A 21230-nucleotide genomic window follows, 5' to 3' on the forward strand; every position below is an offset into this window, starting at 1 on the left:
AAGCATTTATGAAAAAAAATTATAAACTTAAAAAATAAATGTATTAATTTTAAATCATATTTTACATTTATATTATTACATTATGTTAATTTTTTTTGTGTGTGTGATTTTTTTCAAGCCATTTAAATATTCCTCAGTTAGAATCCATTTTATATATTAATATAAAAAATCATTCGTGGTCATTCAAGTATACACCCTGAAAGCTTGGGGGCACCTTGTCCTTTTTCTCGTCGCTGTGTCGGTCGAGCTCCTCTCTCTGTGAGTGAGAGAGTGAGTGTGTGTGTGCGCGCGAGTGTATGTGTGTGTGTGTGTGTGTGTGTGTGTGTGTGAGTGTGTGTGTGTGTGAGTGCTCTGCTGCTGCTGCCCTTTGATCCCTGCATTAGTGTTAGTTAGGGGCTCGGAGACACACACTTACAGAGAGCAGCCATAGTCAAGACACGGCAACAACAACAGCACCTCCTCCTCTACTCTTCCCTGTTCCCAACAATACACTTAACCGAGGACAGCCAGGTGCACGACAAGTCCCTGCCATCAGGCTCCCTCGCTAAATTTCAATGGGGGAAGACCTTTTTTCTTCTTATCCCTAAACAAGAAGGAGAATGTGATAAAAGGGGGAAAATGCCAAGGAGGAAACAGGAGCAACCCAAGCGCCTGCCTTCACGTAAGTCGTTTTCTCGTTCGGCGCGATTTTAGCGCGTCTCCGTGTGTTTTGCGCAGTAGTTTAGGGTTAAAGAGGTGAAACAGACAAAGGCACGGCGGAGGTTATTTCTCCTTTTTTAGGTCTGTGCTAGGCAGCCATGTTGGCGATGAGGGGGCTAGCGGAGCGAACGCACTAGCGGTGCCTTTAATTGCAGATAATCGATAAAGGTCCCGTTCCGCCTAAAGGTTGCGGCCAGTAAAGCTCGCGTTATCGCTGCTTATTTGGCGCTTATGGTCGCGCGTCTTTTCTTATATGTGTCCGCGCGAGCGAGGCAGAGACTCGCGGAAGGGAAAGGGGAGGATCTGAGGATCTGGCCGCAATAAAATGAAGGGTCAGTCGGATCAGACTGAGAGCCAGACTCAGCCTTCCATCCGTGCCCCTGCCTTCACTTAGCTCCAGCGCTATCTAGCAGCAGCCCGCAACTTAAAAATGCGCCCTAAAACACGTTCGTCCAACTTTCCGCCTTCCGCGGTCGTATGTGAGTGTGTGTGTGCGTGCGCGACTTTTTCTTTCGTTTGTCGAGTGGGATTTTTTTAACCTAAGGTATTTTCTTCCACCCCTCCCAGTTCAGTGGGGTTCGTGTCTGCAGGCTGCCTGTGTCAAAGCCATGGTCGGTCACCTGAAGTTCAGGGTTTTTTCCTTCCTCATGCAGCCATTCATTGCAGACAATCTGCGATCAATAACGCATAAAGGCAAAACGCGTTTTTCTCAAGCTCGCGTGACGGAAACCTTACGGCTTACTTTGCACGGGTTGCGCTTGGAATTAATCGCGATATTTATTAATTTGACCCTGTGTAGATGGATGTTAACATTGTGCTTTTATCAGCTCGCTAATAACGGCTGTAGTTGCGTGTGCCGGCCGCTAGAGGGGACATGATGTGTAGAGTGTGGAAAACATCGATCAGAGGAATTGGCGAAATGTGGCACGGTGGCGCTTTAAGTGCACGACAGCAAGCGATCATAATGCATCTTTATGCGTGTTGCCATTCACCAGCGAAACGGCGACTTTTGGGACTTTTTTGAAAGTCAGAGATAATTTATTTTGCTCTCTGGAATGTTCTGCTTGAATTTTAGCTGCATTGCATTGCAAATGTTTTCTTTTTAATGCCTTGACATGTTTGTTTACCATTTAACTTAGGAATTTAAATTATGTCTGCTCTGTTCTAAGAGTAACTCAATTTTATTCACCAGTAATTCTATTCAAAGTTGTTACTTTGGATCTACTTTGATTTTACTTAAAAACAAAGCAAGTTACACTTTTGTTTTTTGTTTTAGTGAATTAAGCTACTTAACAGTGTAACCAAATGTACTCGGCAGTTATGTTGGATTATTAATGCAATTATTTGGGTGTTTCACAAAATTCAACAGTGATGAAAAGTTCTTAATTGAAACTCAGGAAATGCTATATAAACCTATAATAACAATTTATTATATCTAATTGCTGCTTTTCTTTTCATAACATCTATAATGTCACAATCATCAGTGTTTATGAACAATGTTATATCTACTGCCATTAATGTCGTATCAAAATCACGCACTCAGCAAAAGCACATGTGAAGTGTGGCGGCGCCCCACACAGCCCTCTCATTCAGCCATGGAGGAGTGATGCCACATTTCATTACTTTCTGTTTGCATTCACTGTGATTTAACACCTGTGACAGATAGGCTTATGACCAGAACAATTCTTGATCTAAATGGATCTAATTTGCTCATGACTACTAGTCTATATACTTCCTTAAAAAGTTAAAAGTATGAGTCCAGGACAGTGAATGTTGTGCTGAAACTGCTTGTTTGCTCTTTCAATGTGTCTGGCATCTGGTGTTTTTCTTTGCTGCGAATGTAAAAGGCTATGACATATCCTTTTGCAAGTGTATCTTTCACTTCCCTTACTTAAGGATACATCTCTGAGTTCAGGAGTGCTTGCGTCACAATGTGCATGGGTCAAGACTTGCAAGAGGGCATTAAGGCCTTGATACAGTCAGATGATCTTCTTGACAGTTAAATGTGACCTTTGGCTTGAGTTTTACAATGAAATCCACTGGGATTACAAAACCACGGCCTTTATAACACTGATGCAGACTCCTTTTCCCAGAATTCATACATTTTGTTCAAACGCAGGTCACAGTTCACCAAACTTCCCGTAAATTAATCGCGAGGAGGGAGCCTAGGTTAAAACGATCCTGCCTCGTTAAGCAGTTTTCGTCGGATTTCCACTCCGAGGTGTAGAGGTCGACTGAGGTTACCTCTTTTTCCCCTTTTCTGCTGTTCTTTGTCTTACTCGCAGGCTTGCAAGCATATAGCCCGTATCATTCTTTCACCCTGACCTTTGCCATCAGCTAAAATGTCTCCCTATGGGAGCCGGCCATTTCCATTATACACACATGATCTTTAAGGTTATCTGCATTTGCAAATGGAGGAATTGGAGCATTGCACAGATTTCAGCTCTCCATTACAGACCGATGGCAGAGTGTGTGCAACTGGGTGGCTCTCTACCTTAACGTAATGGTGGGTCACTGGCTCCTTTCCACTCATCTATGATTATAATGACCTTGGCTGGGCCTGGGCTTGAAAACATTGGATTAAGGGGAAAGGAAAATGAGGGGAGGTTTCCATTTCGCTCTTGGCATCTGATTTGTAGGGAAAATCTGCCAAGAATACCCCCTCCTTCTCCTCCTCCTCTTCTTTCTTCACTGTGCCCCACCAACTTGATCAGGCTCTCTCACTGGTGTCTGCCCATTTGAGCTCAAGCGAATAATGATACACAGGCTTTCCTCTCAGAAATGAATTAAAGGGCAAGGGAAGGGTGGTGGATGCTCTCCTGAACAAGTGCTTATACAGAAAGGGGCTTCAGCCAGGCATGCTGAACCAGAACATTTAGATTAATTTGGCTAGCTGGATCGCCTGGCTTTCATCACAGGTGTAGTCTAGCTGTGAGTGCTCAGTCAAAGGCACTGTGGTGACATAATTTAGACAATTTTTGTAGTCGGCTCGATGATTGTAACGGACTAGACTCATCAAGTGGAAGATTCATGTGTAATGTATTATTAAAGAATTAGCATCTTTAAAATGACCATGCAGCCACGAAGTAACCTGGTATCGCCTGTGATAGCATTGTATATTTTTGAGAGCTAACTGACAAATGGTCTTGAAGCCAAGCTCAAAGCTCAATGGGAAGGATCACTATCTCTATTGGGCCAGAGCTATATCTTTCTTCTTCTTCTATTTTTTAAAATCATTCATATGCTTTGACGAGGTTTTGACATTACAAGAATGACTTGGATAGTCTTGGTAGCATCAGTTAGAATAGATTTACTAAAATTAGAAGCCACTCAGTAATTTTTTTCATCATTGGTGTTTAGGAATTCTTGGTGTTTCTTTTATAATTATGTTAACTGTATAATTTTCAGCTTTTATTGAAGAATGCAGATTCTCCTTTGATGAATTTCATATGTATGTGTGAAAAATGTATAATATTAAAAAATGATTTTTAAATTAAAATATATTTTTAAAATCTAATATTTAATTGAAATGTTTTCTTTAAATAGCATGCCGTTCAAAAGGTCTTTAAAGAAATTAAAACTTTTATTCAGCAAGGATGCATTAAATTGATCAAAAGCGATAGTAGAAGACTTTTACATTGTTATAAAAATTTAATTTCAAATCAGTGCTTTTCCTTTAAACTTTATATTCATTAAAGAATCCCTAAAAAAAATGTATCATGGTTTCCACAAAAATATTAAGCAGCACAACCACTGAAAAGAATAAGAAATGTTTCGTGAGCAGCAAATCAGCATATTAAAATGATTTCTGAAGGATCATATGACACTGAAGACTGGAGTAATGCCAGTTTTGCTGAATAAATTTTGTTTTGTTTAATATATTGAAATTGAAAACATTAATATAAATTGTAATAGTATTTCACAGTTTTTACAATATGTTTGATCAAATAAATGCAGCCTTGGTGAGCACAATATACTTTTTTCAGTAATATATACTTACTACCCCAAAATTTCTGAATGGTTAGAGTAAGTTAAACTTTACATTCAAAATGTAAATTTAAAATCTATACGTTTGTATATATAATTTCTTTTGTGTTTGAAATCATTGTGTAAACAGAAAAAAAAAAACCTTACTTTTGTACCCTGAACCTGGCCATCTTTTTTTGTAAGCCCATAGTAAATTCAACTTACTCACTTGGTAATATTTTTCACGTAACTATCTGACACCTTTTGTCCGTACGCTACGTGAAGCACTATAGACGGTGAATGAAAAAAGTCTCAAGTTTCGAACACAATGTTTTACCCACCCATGTCTCAATCAAAGCCTGTGTGGAATACAAGAGCCTGAGCTGGGTAACGATTTTCTGCATGTTGACAAGTCACAACATGGAGATCTACAGCTAGTAGAGCAGCCCTCTGGCTAGTGGCGGCCCAGCACTGAGTAATAACCAGCTCTCATAGCAGGCATTCTGTTGGCAGTGGTTCATAAGGAACAGCTCGCTGGTTCATCTGGGGAAAGGGTGGGGGGAGCTGCTGGAGGGCTCCAGGCACTTTCCTGTGTTGTTGTACCACACACGTGCATCCATCCCCTCCAGGACAGACCTTTAACAGGTTGCTAACACTGGGCCACACCACACAAGGGATCGAACAGACAGGTCCAACTCAGGCCCGGGCTGCGGAGCTATGCCAAACTGTGATTTGATTTATGAGTCAGTACTCTGGGTCTGTCTTAAGATGAGATGAGACTTACTGGGCAGAATTAAAGAGCAGTCTGTTCAGTTGACGGGGAATGAGAAGAAGCAAGCCACTGTCATTTTTTAAAACTGGTTTTGAATTGTCATAACTTAGACGAGGCCTTGGAAGCGAGGAGGTAAATAATAACTGGAGAAAGTTATACGTTAGCATTCCCATTTATCTAAATGACTGCTGCTCGGCTGCCGTGCCCCCCGATGGACCTGCTTGCTGCCATCTTTGCTCATTGTGGTTTGTTTTTAGTGCCAGTTGCCTGAGCAGTAAACACCACATGCCTTTATCATTCTAGAGTCACAGAAAACTGACGACTAGGGCTGCATGATTTAGTCAAAAAATCATATTCAGATTGTTTTGTCAACTACTGAGAAAAAAGTCTGAAACGTGATAGATGTTACCTCTCATTTGCTGCTGATGCTGCAAAAAGAACATGAAAACATTACATTCAGTGTTGTTATTATTATATTAAAATAGTAATAACATACAGCTATTATTATATTATATTATATTATATTATATTATATTATATTATATTATATTATATTATTGGTCACAGTTTATGTTAGGTGGCCTTAACTACTATGTACTATTAACAAAAGACTGTATTTAAAATGTACTGTGTAACTACATGCTATTCTGGAAATTTCTGAAAAATTCATTTGAGATATGTTTGGGTTTTAGGAGTACGGGTAGGGTTAGGATTAGGGTTAGAGTTTGGTTTTGGGTTACAGTTACGGGTAAAGTTAACAGTGTAACAACAAAAGTTAATTTTAATGGAAGTACTTTAAATGTAACTATCATGCATCAACATGTACATATTTAATAACTATTGTATCAAATGTTTAGGTGGCCATATTATATTATATTATTAATAAATTAAGAGAAATGTATTACTAAGGCTCAAGCATCCCGTGACCCAATAGAGCAGCGCATCGGCGCTACATCCTCTGATATTTTATATAGAGCCAAACGTGATCCATTCTAGCCCTTTGTGCTCCATGTGCATGGCTTCTCTCTCCCACTGAAGATGTGAAGCTGATTTTAACAATAGTAGCAGAAACACAGTGAGCAATTGTTTTTATTAGTTTGCTTAAACGCTGCAGAAAACAAGAATGCAGCAAATACAGTTATTTTTATTTTCATACAGATGACTCCGGCCGTTTAACTAAACCAGGGCTGCATTTCCCAAAAGCATCATGAGCCCAAGTTGATCGTGAAGACCATTGCCACCAATGTTGTCTACGATCAATTTAGCTCACGATGCTTTTGGGAAATGTATCCTAGGTTTGTGACAAGTTAACATGTGGCGCCTTTAGTTTTTTTTTTTTTTCTTCATACATTTAGCATTATTAATCAGAATGTTAAGAGCATTTCATAATAAACAATGTGATCATTTGGAAAATTATTTAGAGATGGGTTAGGTGATAGGTAACTAAGGTAAAAAAGTAATTTAAAAGACAAAAAAACTTTTAAATTACTTGGTAACTTTGTTTTATCCTCATGATAAGAGTTTGTTATATCAACAACAGATGTACATTGTTTGTTTTTAGTAGTTTATTACTTTGAGCAAAATATAAAAATGGTCCATATTTTTCTTAAGAGGTAAACCCTGCACCCCCAGTATGTTTTCTCAGTCCCATGACCTTCTATGTGCCGTTCACGTAGGTGTCTAAATGTAAAATCAAAAAATAAGTTTAGCCTGATAAAACATCTGATATTACCTTTTTATATATTTATATGTAGTTGAAAATCGTTACTTTTTTTGGTATATATTGGTAAAAATTATTTGACATCCCTTTGGCTCTCAGGGCCGCAGATTCTCATCTTTGATGACTATTTTGAGTGTTTAGTATTTTTTCTTTTACAAAGTACTACGGCTACCACGATAGAAATGTATAACTGTTCCAAAAAAGTATTGTCCAGACCTCCTTTGGGAAAGAAATATAGAGACCGGACATCTTGGAACTTTATTGAAAACCCTTGCTATAGAGGTTAAGCAGTTTGGAGCATGGATGGATGGATGTTACTATAATATTAATAATAGTCTTAATAATTAGTGGTTCAACAGATCACAAAACTCACGTTTTTTGTATCACGGATTGGATCATTTTTTGGATCGGAAACAAATTTTTGCGGGTGGGGTTAAATTTAATGTAACTTACAAAGTGTAACGGTAATGTAATGTAACGGTACAAAGCGGTACAACAACCAGAAATTAAATAACCCTTCACAAACGATACTGCTTTACAATGAACTCAGTTAGAGAGCTACATATGGCAACTACATATCTGTTCAATAAAAAACCTTACTCACTTGTCGAGTAATAAAAATGCCATCTCCGTGTCACATTTACAACATTTCAAATCCCTCATTCTCGCCACCCTCGAAAAGCCAAGCCAATGTTGGCTTTTTCAATGATTCTCGTTTTATTACGAGCTGCATTTTTTTTTAAAAGGGTGATTCCCCACAAGTTCGAGATTTAGCATGCTCCATGTCAACCTCGTTGTGACAACTGACCTATATCACTCCCACACCATTGAGGTGTCAAAGTCGCCGGAGCAACTTTTCTCTATTTACGAATAGGACGAGACATGCACGGGCAAGTGATGTATGTACTCAATTTCCCGTGAAAACAATCCCGCCGCGTCTAAGTATAAACACTTATAATAGGCTTATAAGTCATGGTAATTCCTTTGGAAGAAGGATTGATGATGTATTGATTCATTATTTAAATTGTGTTACTTTGAACAAAAAAAGTTACATAGTGTAACTTTAATTAAAATTTTACAGTATAATAGTAATATTACAATAGCACAATATGTCTGTCTTAATTTCTTCACTGTCACTTGGCATTACTTAAATCTTTCATTATTTTGTGTGAAGTGAACTGCAAACTGTGCTGATCTTAAAGTCCCCCTCTGGTGAAATTCGTGCTTTTAATGTTGTTTATATGTCTTTGTGGTGTTTTTAATATGCTTTAAGAAAAAAAAATGTGCAAATGCATAAGTAAACACCATTGCTGAGTATTTTCTCCTTAGTTCACCCAAAAATGAAATTCTGTCAGTATTTACTCACCCTCGTGTTGTTCCAACCCTGTAAGACCTTCGTTCATCTTCGGAACACGAATTAAGATATTTTTGATGAAATCTGAGAGCTGGATAACTCCTCCATAGGCTTCTTAAGGATTGAAACTTGTTCCCCGAAAAGTTATTAAAGACATCGTTAAAATAGTCCAAGTGACTACAGTGGCTCAATCTTAAGTTTATCAAGCGACGAGAACACTTTTTGTGCGCAAAAACAAACAAAAATAACGTCTTTATTTCAACTATTCATTTCCTTCTCTCTGGGCCTCTAGTCAGTTAAACTGGTGTAATTGCGTAGAGCTACGTCACACGTAGGCTCACTATTGGCCGACGCTGGTCGTGTGTGTGATGCGTGTGACATACAACACAGAAGCTTACGCTATTACGCTAGTGAACTCGTTGCCCACAGAGAAGGAAATTAATAGTTGAAATACAGTCGTTATTTTTGTTTGTTTTTTGCGCACAAAAAGTATTCTCGTCGTTTGATAAATTTAGGATTGAGCCACTTTTTCAGATTGTTTCTGACTTCACAAAAACTACCTTGTAACCAATCACTTCAAAGTGTGATCGTCAACGAGTGGATCTCTGAGCTGGTGTGAGTGAGTGGAGGCGGGGTTAATTTGCATATTCATAGAACGTCCTGGTTGCGTATGCAACCCACCGTTCCCTGAAGGAGGGAACGGAGGACGTAGTCGACGGTCGACTGAAATGGGATCTCGCTAGAGAGCCTATCTTCTTCGAGTACTATTGAACGAGCCAATGTAATTGGCGTGCGTGATTCGCATCACACACTCCGCCCCCGCGGCGCGGGTATAAATACGGAAGTCGATGCACGCACTAGTTGCTTTTCGCTGAGGAGCCGAGAGTAACCCGGGGTCAGCGGTGGTCCAGCGGTAGTGGCAAGGAGACTACGTCCTCCTTCAGGGAACGGTGGGTTGCATACGCAACCAGGACGTTCCCTTTCAGTCGATAACGTCAGGCGTAGTCGACGGTCGACTGAAATGGGATCACCCTTTGAACACGCCACTAACGCTGCCACCTTCCAGTGCCTAAACCAAAGCCTCCTGATGCCCCCGCAAATTTAAGGCGGGGAAGGACAGGGCTTAGGCCAGGGAAGTCACTGCTGTTCCTACAGGACCACTGGGAAAGCGTTCCCCGTACATTGGAAGGAAGGGACGCTGCGGAAGCCACATCCAACCCAGAGGGAGGTAACGTGAAGAATACACATATGAACTGGGCGGAAACCGGGCAGTCTAACATATGGAATGTCACTGGGGTGGCTCCAGCCTAAGACGGGGGAGACACACCGGACAGTGACGGCAGAGAGACTCTGCCGAGGGAAGACACGGGCTCGCCGCAGGGAGCCGTATCGTGGAAGAATACACATATGGGGTCGCCGTAGGGACCGCAACATATGGACCCAGCCTAACACAGGTTCCACACTGCTTACGAGTGGTAGGCCTAACACCAGACGTTCCGCACGTCCGACGTCGGAGGGGTGTGGAGGAAATCAACAGGGTTCAATTTTAAGGGAACTCAACTGGAGTAGAAAGGCGAACGTATCCAGTCCATAGGAGGGGAATGGCGCAGCAAGCCGACACTTGAACGGGGCTCACGGTGAAACTGGCTTCATGAGAAGGGAGCCCACGGGAAGCAACGGTTCAACTAGGTGTCGTCCAGCCCCCAACTCTAGAATCTGTTTAGCAAAGCATATCGTCAACGCCCAGGCGGAGCACTTTACACTCATCATAGAGGAGCTCAACACCTAAGTGGACATGTTGCATCTCGGATTTTTACCGAAATGAAGGCAAGCACTAAGTGTAACTTTGCATGGAAACAGCCTTCCCTCTCTGCTGAGTTCCAACAGATATTTGTAGAGCTGGTCTGAGGTCTATGGCTTGCATTCTGTACACGTCCAAGCGAACGGACAGAGAAGCCAGGGCTGGATCTGCCTCCTCCAGGGCAGCGCTTGCAGGCTCACCACCTGCTCCTATTACGGGAGAGGTAGGAACCTTGGGCACAATCCGAGCCGGGGTCTCAGCTTGTGAGAGTTAGCCGGCCCAGACTCCAGGAGCATTCATGAGTTTCAGGAGCATTTCTGCTCAACATGAAGTGTGATGAATTCACTGACTTGAGCAGGCGCAAGGCGACCATGAGTCGCAGTCGCCTTTAGAAGGCTCACTGGGGTTAAACGCATTTCTGCAGGCCCCTGGGGCAGCTGAGAGCCAGTGTTTGTCCAAGGGTAGTCCGCTCGGTTTGTACAAACACTGGCAGGAAGACGAAACCGGAGGGGCAACTGAGCGGCCCCGGAATGTCATGACCCAGCTGGACCCAGGGGATGGAGTCTCCACTTGCCCTGGCTATAACTGTCGTGAGGCTCGATGGCGGCACGATTGAGTAGAGCGGGAAGAGTGGAACAAAGCGTCCTCAGAAGCTTCTGACTCCAAGGAGGAGGTGACGGGTGAGTTGTGACATGCAAGGGAAGCTTGCGCAACGGTCGCAATGTCTAACAACTCGAGGCACGAATGGCCGTGTAGTCGAGGGTCGCCCAGGCCCTCGTTAAAACACACCCTTTGTACATGGCCCCTCTGTTGAAGAGGGTTGGGCAGCAGACCGGGATGAACTATAGTCACACAGGGTGAGCTGCTCTGCCACGGTCACCTCGGGACTCGATCGTGAAGCTAGCGCTGAAGCGGTCACATATGGAGGAAGCCAATCGCTGCAACTACCATATACCCCAGGAGCCTCTGAAAGTTCTTTCGGTGGGACCCTTTCTCACTTCAAGCACCAGCTGAACACATTCTCATTGGAGAGACGTGTTAGACCGAGTCCATCTCCAAAACTGAAAAAGAGATACTCAGCCCCAGGGCGAGATTAATCTCTTCCAGTTGACCTGAAGACCCAACGGGCTCTGGAGCACTCGAAGGGAAGGACACTGTACTGATACTCCACCCTTACACGCAACCCACAGGATGGCCTGCGGTGCGGAAGGTAGAGATCTGTTTTTAAGCACATGTCTTTCAGGTCGGAGCTGCAGACCAATCTTGGGCCAAGATGGTCACGACCCACCACCTAGTAGCACGAAGAACGAGTTTACAACTGGCCTTCGTACCGGCTGGAGGAGCGGCTATATCAAATCCTTCGCCAGCAGGATAAGATAAGCACGCACAAGTCAGGAGCACTGCTCAACACTCGGTGTGATGAATATCACTGAATTTTCAGGAGCACGTCTGCTCAACACCTAATGTGATGATTATCACTGACTTGAGCGGGGTAGCCGAGCCTGAGGTGGGGCAGCAACGTAGAGAGAGTGGTGTTAGTGTGCTGTGCAACACTTACCTGTCTCCACTAGCGGCAGGGGGCACGTGAGAAGGCGGATGACCGGGTCCTCGAACGCACCAAGCTGCCTGCTGGCGACCAAGGGGGAGCTGAGGGGTGTAAGGCTATACAGGGTCACACCTGCCAGACTGGCCCTCTTGGGACCCAGGAACAGATGAAATTGCTCTCTCTTTGCTCTCTCGCTTGCTCCGCTTTTTTTTTTTTTTTTTTTTTTTTTTAGGGAGCCAGCGGCGGAACAGACACACACACAAACAAAGGCTCCACCCGGCCCTCACCTGGGAGGAGGGAGTGATCGTGCCACTCCAAGAGCATCTCATCCATTCCTGGGCGGCCCGCTACGGAAAGCTTCCGCTGTCGTTTGCCATCTGGCTTGGCAGCGCCTGGAGCGGGCTGGGCGTCTCTACTGGGGCCGGCTCCATGCTGAGGCCTGGGTGGAGGCTGCTGCGGAGGGCCAGCAGGAGCGGCAGCCGGGGAACGCCCACGGCGACGAGCAGGCGGAGGAGTTGCCACCGCGGCGATTGGAGGCAGCAGCTGGCCACCGGGGCAGGATGTGCCGGATGACCTCCGCCTGCGCTTGAGCGGCAGAGAACTGTTGGATGCAGTTCTCCACCGCGTCGCCGACCAGCCCAACCTGGGAAATTGGGGAGACCAGGAACCGAACCTTGTCCGCATCCGCCATACCAACCAGGCTGAGCCAACGAAGGCGCTACTGGACCACCAAGGTGGACATCGCCAGACCGATCACGCACGCTACGACACTCATGCCCCGGAGGGTGAGGTCGGATGCAGTGCGGTTCTCACCTATGAGCGCACGGTCTGGATTACCCTCGTGCATGCCATGGGTGCCCTAGCCTGCACCAACGCCATGGCACGCAAGAGGAAGCGGCTTGTCCACAGGCTTTGTAAGCTCTGCCCGTCGGAACGGACGAAAACTCACAGGCCTTAGGGGGGAGACGAGGATCCCCCCAAAAGGCAGCAGCCGCCGGACACAGGTGCACCTGTTTCGACAGACCGCTCCAATGGAGGGACACCTCGCAACCCTTCACCGTTCCTCCATCAAGGGTAATGAGGGGGAAAAGCTATTCAGGCAGTTTCTGGCAGAGAAAGATGCTGTTCACCACCTGATAAGCTCTCCATGCATTTCGGGAAAGAAAGGCACTGGGGCGGCGAGCTGAGAACCAGCGCTGCCCGCCCAAAGATACCAAACTCCAGACTCACCCTCCGTTGCTGCAATCGGCGTCCTGTCCTCCAGGGGAGCCCCGAGTGAAACCGCTGGCCCACCCATTACAGATGGACCAGCAGACAACACAGGAGGCTCCAGTGGTTGCAGTGGAAGGGAGGAGTGAGGAGCCCACAGGGAATGGTTACCGGGCGGGACATCCAACACTATCCTCCGGTCACCCATCCCACACAGCACCCGAGGGTGGGGCATGGTAATGGGGACTCGCTCTCCGCGAACGAAGGCGAGTCTCACCCTCAACACTGCGACAGTCATGTTCCCACAGTGAAAACATGAGCTGTCCACAAAAGCTGTCTCAGCGTGCTGTAAGCACAAACACGTGACACAACAGTTGTGACCATCAGAGAGAGACAGGGAACGACCGCACCCAGAAACGCACGGGCGGAATCACATCTTGAAAAAGACGCAAACGCACCCGTGTTGCTCTTTCAGAAAATAGGACCGTCACCAGTGCCGGAGCACACAGGGGAATGACCGCGGCAACACTGAACAGAGAACTGAAACAGTGAAGCACTCACTTTTCCGCCCTCTAACCAGCCATCAACACACACAAACATTTAGAAATTTGTTGCTGTTAAAACAGCAGTTGAGAGCTCAAAGCTCGCGATCACCGCTGCATTCGCGCTGTATAACACCAGCACTGGGAGAGTCTTCCTGAAGAACACCGACACACTCGCTCGTTGTAGACAACAGCACTCTCAGAGATATCAAACGATCGGCTCCGAAGCGAAAGGCAACTAGTGCGTGCATCCACTTCCGTATTTATACCCGCGCCGCGGGGGCGGAGTGTGTGAATCGAATCACGCACGCCAATTACATTGGCTCGTTCAATAGTACTCGAAGCGGATTGGGTCTCTAGCGAGATCCCATTTCAGTCGACCGTCGACTACGTCTGACGTTATCGACTGAAAGGGAACCGCGTTTACCAAATGAGGCTGGGGTTTAGAGTTATTTTGCACCCTTATTTACCCTTATTTATTCATTCAAGCTATTTTATGGAATGAAGAATTTTTTTTTTCAAGGATAAAACGGTTAGCTAAATATGTAATTTTGGTGGTCAAAGATGAGTTTTTAGGGATAAAATTATTGACTACAGGGGGACTTTAAGCCCCATGTGTGCTACTTGTTAAGTTTCTTCCCACAGGCCATTTCCCTCCTCAACAGTTAACATATCTCCCAAGGCATATGCCTTTAAGTGCAATACTCCCACTGTTTAGTGCAATATCCTACAACTCAAGTGATACGTATATGTAGATTTATTTATTTATAATATTAAAAACACTGTAAATATGCTCATAATCTGTAAATCTGAAAATGTCTATTCTGACTAAACCCAACTGTGATACTTTTATTCTCATATATTTATATTTTTATTTATTATCCATATAATTTGTATTATTATGTTTCTTGTTGTATTTGTATATGTCCACTGGAAGCCTCAGTACCAAAACAAATTCCTTGTGTGTGCAAGCACACTTGGCAATAAAACTCTTTCTGATTCTGATGTGTAGTCGAAGAGACAGAATAAAGTGAAATTTATTAATTTTGAATCACAGCGCATACAGACTATAAACAGCCTTTTTTGGGGGGTTTTAGTCATTGATTATTTTTAACTTTGCAGTCAATATTTTTAACACAAGTTCCTGAAGCTTTGAGGTTGGCTATACCAAACAAAGTAGTAGAATGGAGTGGACCTTTTTTTTCTACCTTGAAATGGACTAAATATGGCCACCTTTATTATATAGTGTGTTCAACTATTATAGATTGTCCCCAATCCCAATCAGTTCTGTTACCATTAGGGGTACTTGATTTTTTTTCTTGCCGTGATTGGGCAGGTGGATTCCACAGAAAGTAGTGCCAAAGTGGCAAAAATGCCAAGTTTGACTCAACTAGACAATTTACTCACAATTATGTGGCGATCATAATCATAGTAATTACACAACAAAAATAAATGATGGTAATTACTATTATTGTGATCATTAGCATCGAGAGACATTGGGATACCAATGTATTTCTTTACGAAACGGAACTTGTTATATTTATATGCTTGTCGGGATTTCGTTGAGCTCAGTATGCAATCTTTAAATGCGAAAAGTATGTTAATATTCTAAATTTTATCAAATTCTATTTCCCTCCATTCCCTGGAAAGTGTGCTTGATGAGGGTTTGAACTTTTGGTATTCTCCGAGCACAAGGCTAACTTCACCTCTATCATGTCTCTAAGATAGACTACACTGTCCAGCAGAGAGAACTTAAGCATGCAGATGAGTTTAACTATCGGACTAGCAGCTGCGCTGCAAGGGTTTTTCTGGAGACTGGACTGTTTTATAGCTGAGAAGATTAAAAGTGCCAGGAAGGAAACAGACACAGAGTAGTGGCACCCTGAGGTATTGACAACCTCCAAGGGAAACGGTATATCATCGGCAAGTGTAGAGGTGTTTGGCTGCTTTACAAAGGCGAGATATTATATTCATGATGTGAAGTCATCTCTGTGAAAGCTATTGTCACTATGTCGTACGCTGATTTACAAGGCTTAAAACGTAGGTGAGTGTCTGATATCTGCTCTGCCCCTCATGTAAAAAATGTCCTTCGCATTTGTAGATGACTTCACAGTATGTTTGATTACTCCCGACCTTGATGCAAAGTTCCGGTATTCATGTTTAGTTGTTATGACGAGGTCGCTAGCTGTTTAGTATTGGTCTGGGCAGCCGTCCGTTAGCTGGATGTTGGTGGGGTGCTAAGCTATTACCTGTTCTTTCTCTGTTAAAGCTTGTTACATGCTACAAGCAAATGCTTTGAGTGAACAGGCGGTACAGCTAAAAAATCTGGGTTGGCAACTGAAAGGTTGCAGGTTTGTACATTGGGGAAAAAAAGCAAAAATTGGACCTTTAGTATAACAGCTTGCCATTAGGACATATCTTCAAAGGTAAATTAGTGTTTGCTACATGACTAGTTACATGACTAGTCAGTCAGAGTGGCTTTGTCATTTCAACCATATACAGCTTGTACAAATGAAACAAAAGCTTTTGTTATTTTATGTTTCATTTTAATTTTAGTTTAAGTTTAAGTGATTTTGTTATGTAACCCTTAAAGAGCACTGTCTATTTACAGTGTTTGAATGCATGCCTAAGTTAGTTGCTGTGTGCAAGCAATGATAGTTTTTAGTAGGGATGCACAATTTATCAGTAACATATCAACAATATTTTTTAAATGTATCAATATTGGCCCATATTATATATTTAATGATGGATGCTAATTAGAGCTACACGATTATGACAAAAATCATAATTGCTGATTATTCCCTTGAAATTGTAATTGCGATTATTAATTACGATTGTCACAATTTACATTGAATATATATAGGCATATTATAATACATGTTTACACAAAAATTGTTAACACAGACAAGTACTGTCCCCCTTTACTTAACATACACATAAATTGTATGGCTCATAGTAAAGACTAGAAAAACATTAGGACTATGCTAAAGCAATTAAATAGCAGTCCCAAACTAGTTTTTGTTAATACAATGTTGATATGAGCCACCACAGTCATTTAATCATATAAAAAATAACACAAAGTGAAAATAAAGTGGCATTTTTGGGTTATGGAAACGACAGTTACCATGGTAAATACACAATACTAACAAGAACTGTTAATGAAACAGTTCCTGGTGAATAGAATGAAAATCATACCTGCATGCAAATCCTTCTCAGCTAACACGTGATTTATTGGTATTTTAATTTTATTTCGTGACTTACTAATTTACATTGTAACGACGTTGCATGCTCGTAGTTTCTTTTGCACTTTATACAGTGAAGCGATACACAGCGCGCGCCGCCACATTTGCGTGTGCAATTGAGTGCGCGCTACGAGCACAGTATAACGGCTGACAGGACAGTAGAGTCCGTTTTTCTGAGGTGAAAGACTTTTTATTTCAGCGTACACTTATGTCACTGCCTGGTATGTCATATTCTGCTGGGTTTTCTGAAGTAGTCGTGATTCGCCTCTCATAACATATTTATGCTCTAAACACACACACAGAGTGGATTTTCTTTTGTAATCGCGTTTTTGAACGATCACGTAATCGTGGCATCCGTAATCATAATCGCAATTAGAAATTCGATTAATTGTGCAGCCTAATGCTAATCTCTCTATTTTAACACTTAAATGACCTCACTTAAAGTTTATCTTCAACACAATAGTCCTGTAATAACATGGCTAAATGTAATCTTTAGCAAATTTCATAAAACATATTCATTTTTCATACTGTAGGCCTACATCAGGGTTTCCTAAACTGGGGTTTGTGAGGGAACTGCAGGGGGTTGATGAGTTGATAAATAGCTAATAATTAAATAAATTATAATAAAGAAAATTTAAATAAAGAAATCATTTAAAATTAAAACAACACACACAAAAAAAAATCTTACTAAAAAGATTAAATATTCTATTTGTTTACCTGCTTGCCATGTGACCATTAACAGACATGTTTGTGTATGTGTTTGTGTTCCACCATTGATGAAAAGGTATCTTCTAAAAGAGTACTAAATCTCCTGATCAAAATACAGCCAAAGAAGAAGCAGAAACAAGCGATGCCATATGTAGCCTAATCTAGAAAATGACGCAATCATCAACATTACACAGCATATAAATCAACACGGCCTAATGTAACTGAAAGAAATGTCGACCCAGGACGAGCTATAGGACTGTTCAAACATCAGGGGTGATGATGGACACGATCTACTCCGTATGTTGTGATCATCATTCTGAATCCCATCCAGATATAATCTTTGACAAAAAACGTGATTTTCTCAGCTTTTTGCTTAAAATGTTTTGTTTTTTATTAAACTTACCCACATTCAAGTGTTGATAAAAAAAGGAATGCATAAAATGGAATAAAACATTTTCTTCTTTTTTTTTTAAAGCAGAGGGTCTGTTCTTTCTTTTGATATATTGCATATTCATATATCAATACAACAAAATATTCTGGGGGCCATGAAACTTTTGTGAAAATTATCAAAAATAATGGCGGTGGCTGGCAAAACAAAAAAAAACAAAAAAAACATGGCAGGGAAAGAGTATAATTATTAAAATATCAACTTAAAATCTCAGGGAATACTTCAGATAAATATTTTACGTCATAGGTGTTCAACTGACAAGAAAGGTTGGAAATCCCTGCAGTGCTGTATAATGATGTTATGCCAGAATTAATTTAAAATGGTTAATTTTAATGCTTTGTGTTTTATCTGTATTTTATTTAGGCAAAATATTGATCAGGTTTATGTTCAGTTTGTGTTTAAAGACTGTGTTGTTGATATTTCTTTGTAATGCACTCATTGCAACCACTCATTTGTAACAATATTGGCAATTTATTGGCAATAACATTAAAATAATTATCCCTGCACATTTTTTAGCTTGTTTCAGTGTTATTTTAGTATTATATACTTTTGTAGTATGTATTCATATTTTGAATTCATTTTTTTTATTTTAGCTTAAGTTTAATTTTTAGTATTGTTTTTTTAATATTTCTAATTATTTTTCATTTTACTTTTAGTTTGTTTTTTAAGTAATTTTAGGTCGTCAACTTAAACATTTTATTTCATTTTTATTTGTAAGTTGTGTTTCAGTTAATTATTTATAATTATTGTTTTTATTTATTTATAATTATTTAAATATTTATAATCTTTATATATATTCTTTATAATATTTATATCAGCTATTATTTGTCTATCAGTAAGTAGTACAATTGCAATAGCGGTGCAGTCCTCATTTTATGAATCTATTGATTGGCTGTGCTGTATTGTGAATGAGTTGTTTTATTGGGTGGTGTTGATTCAGACTATAAATCTGCTGTTTGCTCAGCTGAAGATATTTCTGCATTTCTTCATTATGGTTATAGATTAGCTCAAATACTCTCTATAAAGAAGTTCTCGTTTGGCACGCTCGGTGGACTGTGTTTTCACTATTCCTGTCTCACTTACACTCATGCAGGCACAGTTTACCCTTGTCGTCATTTAGTCGTCTTCTATGCAGAGACCTTTAAATGAAGCACTAAGGTTAGGCACAAAACGTTGGCTCGATGTGCTCTCCAAAGTCACAGTTATGGTTGTCATAGTGATCATATTTTTTTGCAATCATTTGTCACCTAGATACTGTAGGGTTGAAGTAGAAGCACCTGGTTACACTGACGTGAAGTGAATGAAAGGGGAGAGGTGAACAACTATTCCCGTTCCCGTTTAGTCTTTTGACACGGCACGTTTTCAGTCATACGTGGGTGCCGTCGACGTTATCTTGCTCATTCGTCTCTACCTTTGGAAAAGCGAGATGGCTATCGCTGTGACAATGAGCACTAAGACCGAACAATGCAACGCTAACCATCGGCCGCCCCGGCCACCGTTTAACATGGAGATTGGAAAAGGAATCAGCTCCCTCTCCTCCAGGACCTGCATGTAAATGAGGTTAGCCTCTCCTGCTGTGCCACTGCTCTATCCCCCACTCTCCTCTCCAGCTATAATGGCTGCAAAACTGCCACCCCCATTCTTCAGGAAGAAACCGGGACCAATCCTGATTAGTGCCCTTGTCTTGAGTGACAGGCTTGGATCCAAGCAGGCAGTGCCGTGGGCGCCACTGCCAAGCTGCTGTCAACCCGGTATCACTGTAAAAAAGCCATTCCTTTTCTTCAACCCCCCCAGCCGCACACATACCTCCTCCACTCTCTCTCACACCCCCTCATATTATCTCTCTCTCTCTCTCTCTCTCTCTCTCTCTCTCTCTCTCTCTCTCTCTCTCTCTCTCTCTCTCTCTCTCTCTCTCTCTCTCTCTCTCTCTCCCCGTCTTTCTGGGTGGCTGGCTAGTCAAGCTTGGCTGCATCCCTTGCCTGAGCTACTGGGACAAAGTGTGATTTACAGTAGTTGGAGAGTTTCCCTGTCAGCTCTAACCTGTGTGCATGCTGTCTATCTGAGTAGGCGGCAGTAATGCTGTAGCAACAGCATATTGTGTTGTAAGCGTCATAGCACCTAGTTGAATCCACCCCTGCTTCCTGTCCCCGTGGAACGTACACAGAGCCTTCCTTATTATCTTATGTTTTTGTGACTGTGCGGGCACAGCGAGCCACCCATTTTCCTTTCATTCCAGCGATTTGTTTTCCTGCTGTAAATATAAGATCTTCAAGCCCGTTGAGCTCTGGGCTCCATGCCCCACTTTTATGCCCTTAAAGAAACATCACCGAAGTGTATGGTGGATCCCACTAATTAGCATACAGTTGACTATGAACGCCTAGATCTTCCAACTTTTTGATGGTACTTTTGAGAGTACTAGTTCAGGCTCTTTCTTTTTTTTTTGTGCGTGTGTTTGGTCTCTATAAATGGAAGTTGGGGGAAATAAACAAGAGTGCAAAAGGGCGCTTCATCTACAAAGAGGAATTTCAGAGGTCTGGAAGCCAACACTGTCTCAGTCTCTTCCAAGAACACATCTCCTTCCTGTTTCACCTCTGGCACCCTGCCCATCATGCCCACAGACCGCTGAGGCCATGCGAAAAACACAGATGGTAATATGTAGTATACTTTGCTAATACATGCTGATGAATGCCTGTGCTCATGTGGAATACCGTTTTTTTATTTTGACTATTGCAAGTAAGGCTTTCACTCTAAATCACAATATATAATTTCCTAGGAGTCAACAAATATGACAGATATAAGAGAGTCCATGGACAAATAATGTCAGCCGTGTGGAGTACTTCACTTTGTATTTGAAATGCAGTAATATAACAGGCACAGTTGAGCAAAATTTGAAAGGGTCCATTGTCCACACTGTCAATAGTTTAGTGATGCACAAACACTGCTAAAACAGAAGTCAATTTCAACCCAACCAGCATTTTATTGTTCACTTGTGAATTTTTGTGTGGAAAAACCTGTGAAATCTGCAGCGTATATGTTTTGCGAAACATCCAACCACACCTTAATTTAATTAATCTAACAAGTGTGTCAACAAGTATGTCGTATCGTGAGGTAATTGATGATGCTCAGTCCTAGTTAATAAAAACCTGTTTTCCTACAGAGCATATTCATACAAACTCTAACAAATACATATACATGTTTAGTTTTTTTCACTTGTTTTGTGTTT

General features: G+C 42.0%; 1 protein-coding gene across 5 annotated transcripts in view; it reads left to right on the plus strand.

The window, feature by feature from the left end:
- The first annotated feature begins 230 nt into the window (after positions 1-230).
- znf827 (zinc finger protein 827) overlaps positions 231-21230 on the plus strand; it is a 93815-nt gene continuing 72815 nt past the window's right edge. For 3 of the 5 annotated variants that reach the window (XR_013207824.1, XM_077246650.1, XM_077246649.1), the window contains exon 1: positions 231-661. Coding sequence is in view for 4 of the 5 variants with exons in the window: in XM_077246650.1 (XP_077102765.1) it covers positions 619-661 (43 nt within the window). In the remaining variant the exon portion in view is untranslated. The remainder of the gene's footprint in view (positions 662-21230) is intronic. The other 2 variants (XM_077246647.1, XM_077246648.1) reach the window with 2 other exon arrangements.

Source organism: Siphateles boraxobius, unplaced genomic scaffold (genome assembly GCF_051911475.1).
Source record: "Siphateles boraxobius isolate OS27281-9 unplaced genomic scaffold, OSU_SipBor_1 29, whole genome shotgun sequence".
NCBI lineage: Eukaryota > Metazoa > Chordata > Actinopteri > Cypriniformes > Leuciscidae > Siphateles > Siphateles boraxobius.